General features: G+C 44.5%; 1 protein-coding gene across 2 annotated transcripts in view; it reads left to right on the plus strand.

The window, feature by feature from the left end:
- scn5lab (sodium channel, voltage gated, type V-like, alpha b) overlaps positions 1-8,007 on the plus strand; it is a 524,522-nt gene extending 516,515 nt beyond the window's left edge. For both annotated transcript variants that reach the window (XM_085987471.1, XM_085987470.1), the window contains one exon: positions 4,152-8,007. In XM_085987471.1, coding sequence (XP_085843597.1) covers positions 4,152-5,383 — 1,232 coding nt within the window. In that variant the 3' untranslated portion in view covers positions 5,384-8,007. The remainder of the gene's footprint in view (positions 1-4,151) is intronic.
- Positions 8,008-8,317: the final 310 nt, after the last annotated feature.

Genomic DNA, 8,317 nt, shown 5'->3' on the forward strand with positions numbered 1-8,317 from the left:
AGAGGGTATGCTGGAACTGAAAGTACAGAAGCCTGCTACGGCTTTATATACAGGTGTGGTCACTGCCGGTACTACAGTATAAAAGCAGTTCTCTTTTAAAGGTACATACACAACAGGGACGTGAGGAAAAACTTTTTTACACAGCGAGTGGTGAGGACCTGGAATTCGCTGCCGACGGAAGTGGTGGAAGCGGAGACACTCAATGTTTTCAAGGGGAGACTGGATAGGCACTTGAGGGAAATAAACTTGCAAAACTACAGGGATAGAGCAGGGAATGGGACTGACTGAATTGCTCTACAGAGAGCCGGCACGGACTCGATGGGCAGAATGGCCTCCTTCTGTGCCGTCTATGACTTAGTTCTGAAGACGTTGACTTTCCTTTAATCTCCAAGACCGGGGTTTTACTTTTGAGCCCAGCCCTGGCTGATGAGATGAGGTTCTCCTTCATCACATGGCCTCAAAAGTAGATGAGGTTGAGCTGTTTCAATCTCGTTCTTGGTTGGCCCTAAGCTGTCTGAGATTCCTACAGAATAGCTGGCTGAGAAGTGGGATTGTCACATTGGTGCAATGGGGAGTCTTTCCCCGAGATGGTGCTTAACATCATGCACGCTCAATCGTTTGCAGTAAAACTCACTGTACCCCAATAATGAGATTTACTGAAAATAAAGATGAGCATTCAATCTGCCCCCGCAGCACTGATTTTCCTCATCTTGAACACAGGCATTCACTCCCACAAACTAAAAAATCAAGTAAATGCAATTTTTTTTTAAATCACCAATTGTCCTAAACCAACGGTTTAGCCACATTACCTTTTTCTAGGAGTCTACTTGACATATACGGTCAAATATTCCAGCTGCGTGCTCCCAACTTGGAGCCTCGCCCAGTTGGTTGCAGATGTCAAGACGTTGTGTGTCCACAGCTCACAATTTTCTCAAATAATATTAACAAACGAAAAAAAAAATCATGGACATTTCCCAATATATGTTCGCTGTTAGCTGCAGTCTGTTTAAACATAAAAGCACCTGATAATTGGCTAAAGGGCATGTCAAGGAATCGTCATGGAAAAAGAGTGTCTGGGGACAGACTAAAACCGTTCTGAATTCATTGACACCTTCTGAGCCTACTGCTTTCACTGTGTGTATTGTAATAAATATGATGGCCTCTTTGCTCGAACACATTTGTGTTTGAAGTAGGTGTGTGAAAATCTTCAGAATCATTACAGGTGAAAAGGCAGGTCAGATAGCACCACTCAATTATAATAGTTCAATAAACATCGCTGAATATAATCTCATTAACTTCCAATCTCACCTAGTTATAACCGTCACGTTATTGACAGCACAAAATCTAGGCTGACACTCCAGTGCAGTGCTGAGGGAGTGCTGCACTGTCGGAGGTGCCGTCTTCTGGATGAGACGTTAAAATGAGGCCCCGTCTGCCCTCTCAGGTAGACTTAAAAGATCCCAAGGCACTATTTTGAAGAATATGGGAGTGTTGCCAGAGGACGGGAGGATTGCAAATGTTACACCCCTGTCAAAAAAGGGGAGAGGGATAAACCTGGTAACTGCACACGAGTCTAACGTCAGTAGTGGGAAAACTACTAGTGACCATTGTCAAAGACAAAACAGAGAGGGGTAATAAAGATAATGCAGTAGATGTTGTATATATGGACTTTCAAAGGCATTTAATAAATTGCTACAAAGCAGACATATTCGAAAACTAGATGCACATGGTATTAAAGGGACGGTGGTAATTTAGGTATGTAATTGGCTAAGGGATAGGAGGCAGAGAGTAGCAGTGAATGAATGTTTTTCTGACTGGAGGGATGTGTGCAGTGGGGTTCCCCCCGGGGTTGGGATTAGGACCATTTCTTTTCTTGTTATGTATAAATGATGTAGACTTGGGCTCAGGGAGTATAATTTCAAAGTTTGCAGATGATACTAAACTTGGCAACATAGCAAATAGTGAGGCGGATAGTTGCAGGTTTCAGGAGGACGTAGACAGTCTGGTGAGATGGGCAGACACACGGCAGATGCAGTTTAATGTGGATAAGTGTGAAGTGATGCACTTGGGAGAAACAACATGAAAAGGCAGTATCATCTAAATGGTGCTATTTTGAGGGGGGTGCAAGAGCAGCGGGATATAAGGGTGCATATTCACAAATCTTTGAAGGTGGTAGGGCAAGTTGATAATGCGGTTATGAAAGCGTATGAGATACTTGGCTTTGTAAATAGGGACATTGAATACAAAAGCAAGGCATGTAAGAAACATTTAGATGAGCACTTGAAATGCCATAGCATACAAGGCTACGGACCAAGTGCTGGAAAATGGGATTAGAATAGACAGGGCTTGATGGCCGGCGCGGACATGATGGGCCGAAGGGCCTCTTTCTGTGCTGTATAACTCTATGACTATGACAGTCATGCTAAACCTTTACAAATCTCTGGTTAGGCCTCAGCTGGAGTATTGTGTCCAATTCTGGGCTCCACACTTTAGGAAGGATGTCAAGGCCTTGGAGAGGGTAAAGAGGAGGTTTACCAGGATGATACCAGGAATGAGGGACTTCAGTTATGTTAAGAGATTGTAAAAGCTGGGATTGTTCTCCTTAGAGCAGAGAAGGTTAAGGGGAGACCTAATAGAGGTATTCAAAATCATTAGGGGTTTTGATAGAGCAAGTAGGGAGAAACTGTTTCCTCTGGCAAGTGTGCCAGTAACCAGAGGTCATAGATTAAAAATAATTGGCAAAAGAACTAGAGGGGAAATGAGGAGACATTTTTTTCACACAGAGGGTTGTTAAGATCTGAAAGGGTGGTGGAAGCAGATTCCATAGGAACTTTCAAAAGGCAATTGGACATGACAGGACTAAACAGACAGACTAGATGCAGGAAGGATGTTCACGATGGTCGGGGAGTCCAGAACCAGGGGTCACAGTCTAAGGGTAAGGGGTAAGCCATTTAGGACAGAGATGAGGAGGAATTTCTTCACCCAGAGAGTGGTGAACCTGTGGAATTCTCGATCACAGAAGGCAGTGGAGGCCAATTCATTAAATATATTCAAGAAGGAGTTAGATATGTTTCTTAAGGCTAAAGGGATCAAGGGATATGGGGAGAAGGCAGGGACAGGGTACTGAGTTTGGATGATCAGCCATGATCTCATTGAATGGCGGAGCAGGCTCGAGGGGCTGAATGGCCTACTCCTGCTCCTATCTTCTATGTTTCTATGAAGAGGACAAATTTGCAGGGTTACGAGGGAAAAGCTGGGGTATGGGACTAAATTGGACAGCTCTTTCAAAGAGCCGTCACAGGCACAACAGGCCGAATGGCCTCCTTTTGTGCTGTAAGAGTCTATGATAAATACGTTAAAACATTATTGAGCTGGAACTGGTTGGATTCTGATCACCTTGGCCCAGTGGCTACGCTCTCGCCTCTGAGTAAAAACCCATGGGTTCAAGCCTCACTCCAGGGATTTGAGCAAATAATCTAGACTGATAGTTCAGTGCAGTGCTGAGGGAGTGCTGCACTGCCGGAGGTGCCGTCTTTCAGATGAGACATTTAACTGAGGTTGTGTCTGCCTGTTCTAGTGATTGTGAAAGATCCATGGCACTATTTGAAGAAGAGCAGGGGAAGTGTGCTGGCCAACATCTAATCCTCTATTAATACCTCTATGAATAGATTCATTGGTAATTTATCTCATTGCTGTGTGTGGGACCTTGAATACAAATTGGCAGCCATGTTTGCCTACAAAAAGAGTGACTACATCTGAAAGCTGTACTTCAGTGGCTGTGGAGATATTTGGGCCGTCCTGAGGACATGTAAGGTGCTATATCAATGCAGTTTATGTATAAATAATTTGACCTGGGCTCTTTCAGCCAAAATCTGGTACCGCTACATTCATGTCCCTAAATCTCTCCTCTCTATCTCTCTCCTCCTTTAAGTCATTCCTTAAAAGCTACCTCTTCGACCAAGCTTTTGGTCACCTGTCCTAATATCTCTTGACATGGCTCGGTGTCAAATATTGTCTGATAACGTTCTTGCAAAGCGCCTTGGGACGATTTTACTACGTTAAAGGTGCTATATAAATGCAAGATGTTGTTGTTTATAATTTAATGAAAAATATTAGTTTATTTACATTGGGATGTTTTTTATTCTCTCCAGGTATTGTGCTGTCGGATCTCATTGAAAAACACTTTGTATCACCTACGCTCTTCAGAGTCATTCGCCTGGCTCGTATCGGGCGGGTCCTCCGTCTTATACGAGGGGCAAAAGGAATAAGGACATTGCTCTTTGCCTTAATGATGTCGCTTCCTGCCTTGTTCAACATTGGCCTCCTGTTGTTCCTGGTCATGTTTATCTACGCCATTTTTGGAATGGCAAACTTTGCCTATGTGAAGCAGGAGGACGGCATCGATGACATGTTCAACTTCGAGACGTTTGGAAACAGCATGATCTGCCTCTTCCAGATCACCACGTCGGCGGGATGGGACGGTCTCCTGAGTCCCATTCTCAACAGTAACAGTCCAGACTGCGATCCCCAAAAAGAAAACCAAGGCACTAATGTAAAAGGAGACTGTGGAAACCAATCCGTCGGGATTGTGTTCTTCGTCAGTTATATCATTATCTCATTTCTGATTGTTGTAAACATGTACATAGCCATTATCCTGGAGAACTTCAGCGTGGCCACAGAGGAAAGCTCCGAGCCCCTCAGCGAGGATGACTTTGAGATGTTCTACGAAGTGTGGGAGAAGTTTGACTCTGAGGCTACGCAGTTCATTGAGTATTCGGCGCTCCCAAACTTCGCAGACGCCCTGAAGGAGCCCCTCCGCGTGGCAAAGCCAAATAAAATCAAACTCATTGCGATGGACCTGCCCATGGTGAGCGGGGACAGGATTCACTGTTTAGACATTCTCTTCGCTTTCACCAAGCGGGTGCTGGGGGAATCGGGGGAAATGGACGCTCTTAAGCTGCAAATGGAGGAGAAATTCATGGCAGCCAATCCCTCTAAAATCTCCTACGAACCTATCACAACTACTCTTCGGAGGAAACAGGAAGAGGTATCTGCCATAATTATTCAGCAAGCATACAGGAGGCACTTGCTGCGTCGCTCCATGAAGCAGGCCTCTTTCTTGTATCGCCACAGAACTGGTGACGTAAACATTATTGTAGAAGAGGCCCCAGAGAAAGAAGGGTTAATCGCAGCAATGATCAAAGAACATTACGGTCCCGAATTAGAGAGATCAGATACAATGTCCTCCTCGTCATCTCCGCCATCTTATAATAGCGTCACCAGGGCTGTTAGTGAAAGCATTGAAGTGAAAGTCACTGACCCAGAACCTGACAGGCAAATAGACTCCAAGGGTCCTGACAAAGATAGAGAGTCCATAGTGTAAAAAAAAGCTTTAAAATGTCTTGTTTACACGGAAAAAGAAATATAAAGTGGAATCAATCCTGTTGTACCATTAGTCGCGGAAGTTAAGAAAAAAAATGAGGCTTTTTTTTGCTTCACTTCTTCAACAGAAGTTCAGACCATAGGATGTGATTGACCTTTGACCTTGGTTCTGACAGCTTTGCTTCAAGCTTTACATTACCAGAGAGCTGGAGGGACCGCACAGGGCTGTGGCAGTAATATTGAGGATACTGATAATATACTAGGCTGGGAAATCAGAAAAAAAAATATGACGCGATCACTAATCACAAGCGATAGTGAGTGACTGTATGCATTTATTTGAAATATTATTATAATGGTGTGTCTCCTGCTGGTTATGTATGACCTTGCATTAACAATTATCACAACTTCTGTAGCAAATGTAACACATATTGCATATGTTATGGGTCTTTCATAAATTTATTATTATATTTGATATTTTTCTACACAAGCATATAATTGTCTGTTTTTGCACCAGACTTGTGAGCTCCTGCCCCACCCTTTTACACCTCAGGCAACCATTGGCCGGGTCAGACCATAATCACGTCAAAGAAACTCGACTGTATGGCTCCGTCAACGTACCGCACTACGTCTTGGTTCAAATGAACAAAATAATTCACAGCAGTGGCCCGTTGCTGTACCTGTCAAGGAATCATGAACGTTGAAGGTTGTCGAGCATTAACATTGGTGGGCCGAGCGCTCAAGTGCACCCCCCCCCCCCACCGCTGCTAGGCGAGCAGCACCAACCGAGGACGGTGTCCGAGGATGGGGGAGAGACATATCAGTGGCACGGGCCTCGTCACCACCCTCCCAAGCAAAGGTGGCTGTTTAGAGTGAGGAGGGGGTGCGGGGATGCTGGTGGCGGGAATGATACAGGAGAGAAAATTACAAGGTTGGGTGGGATCGGGATTGGTCTCCCTCCCACCCACTGCTACGTTTAAAAAAGTAAAATAAACCAAAAAGACATTTGGAAAATATTTGACTTGTATTGCTGAGATTGCACAGATTTTATGCAACCGTGTTTTAAGTTATTCCATAAGAATGTTTTTATTTCCTCTGTGTATTGTAAGCAAACGATTTGCTGGGAATTGCAGACTTATTCACCTGCTGCCTTCAAGAGTTTTATGCGATACTGCTCCGTAGCAATGACTGGATAAAGGAGGTCAGAGGGAAGGACTTGGCCTCAACTTCTTTGTTCCATTTCACCAACGTGGAGATCCTGTCAAATGTCTCACTTATTTTCTGTTTTATTTATTATGCATTATTTAAATTAAGATAGGACTGCTTCTTTCAGCAAACACCAACTAATGAAAGAGTGCTGCTTTAATTTTTTTTTTAAATAGTGTCTTCTTTGGTGCTTTACCTAGGGCGGGATCGAACCCATTCCTTTAGAAAACTTTTTTTCTTAGTGGCCCCAGACCATTGCTTCCTGTTCGGCAGGTTTCTGCAGGAAATGGTAGCTTCTTGCTTTCATGCTGTGCTCCACTGATCACCATGCGGTGGGGGGTGGGGCGGGGTCTTTTGTAACTAACCCGCATAACGGGATCAGATTGGCCATTGATCGAAGTCAATAAAAGAAGAAAGAAATTGCATTTATATAGCGCCTTTCATGACCTCAGAATGTCCCAAAGCACTTTACAGCCAATGAAGTACTTTTGAAGCGTGGTCACTGTTGTAATGTAGGAAACGCGATAGCCAATTTGCGCACAGCAAGCTCCCGCAAACTGCAATCTGATAATCTGATTTTAGCGATGCTGATTGAGGGATAAATATTGGCCAGGACTCCAGAGAACTCCCCCTGCTCTTCTTTGAAATAGTGCCATGGGATCTTTTACGTCCACCTGAGAGAGCAGACGGGGCCTCGGTTTAACGTCTCATTCGAAAGACGGCACCTCCAACAGTGCAGCACTCCTTCAGCACTGCACTGGAAGTGTCAGCCTGGATTACGTGCACAGGTCTGCTGGAGTGGGACTTGAACCCACAACCTTCTGACTCAGAGGCGAGACCACTGCCGACTGAGCAATCGGGCTAGGGTGTAAAACGGGCGGTTGATCCGATCCCGTCAGTTATCCGGTGAGCGGGTTTGGTTAAAATGACCCCCCACCCCATGTTTCTTTACTATTAGAAAAAACTGTTTCTGAGGGTGGTTTTGCGTTGTCTCGGGAACATCCCCTTATGATTCCCGGTGAAGTTGACCTTGGCTGGGCCTTTTCCCCTTACGATCCCGGTGAAGTTGACTACCTGATCTTAGCTGGGCCCTTTAAGAAGGTGCTGAATGGAGGACCGCAAGAAGATTGCGGGAGAAGGATGGAGTGGGACCCACAAGGACTGCACCTCAGGCCCGCCTCTCCTGCTGGTTGGATTTACAAGGAGAAAAGATGAGCCATTCGAGATTAATAAGTAATGTCAGTCAAACGTAAAACTCATTCATTCAGAAGTAGATGTTAGTCCTTGATCCCAGTTTCCCAATTCTCTCCCTCCTCCCCACCCCTGTGATTTTATTTTTATTTCTCTTTGTGTTTCTGGAAACCAAATTTAGAGTTTGAGAAAATGTTTGTTCTTCTATTAAAAGTGCTATGTTTAAACGCTCGACTGAACCTTAATCCTTATTCTCTATGACTGTTGAGTGAACTCTTCAGATGTGCTATACCTTGCTCAAGGGCATCACTGGGGAGCGGCTTTCTACAGAAGCGGCTTCGTGAAAACTAGAAATTCATCTTGGACAAAACGGACGGTATCGCATCAGCTGCCTGTTATACGCCCCGCCCGATATTCAGTTCTGTTGAAGTCAATGGAACTAAATATCAGGTGGCGCTTATAAAGAAAAAACTTGCATTTACATCGCACCTTTCACGACCTCAGGATGTCCCAAAGCGCTTTACAGTACTATTTTGAAGTA

Source organism: Somniosus microcephalus, chromosome 5 (genome assembly GCF_052327205.1).
Source record: "Somniosus microcephalus isolate GS21.2 chromosome 5, FLI_Smic_1.0, whole genome shotgun sequence".
Lineage (NCBI taxonomy): Eukaryota > Metazoa > Chordata > Chondrichthyes > Squaliformes > Somniosidae > Somniosus > Somniosus microcephalus.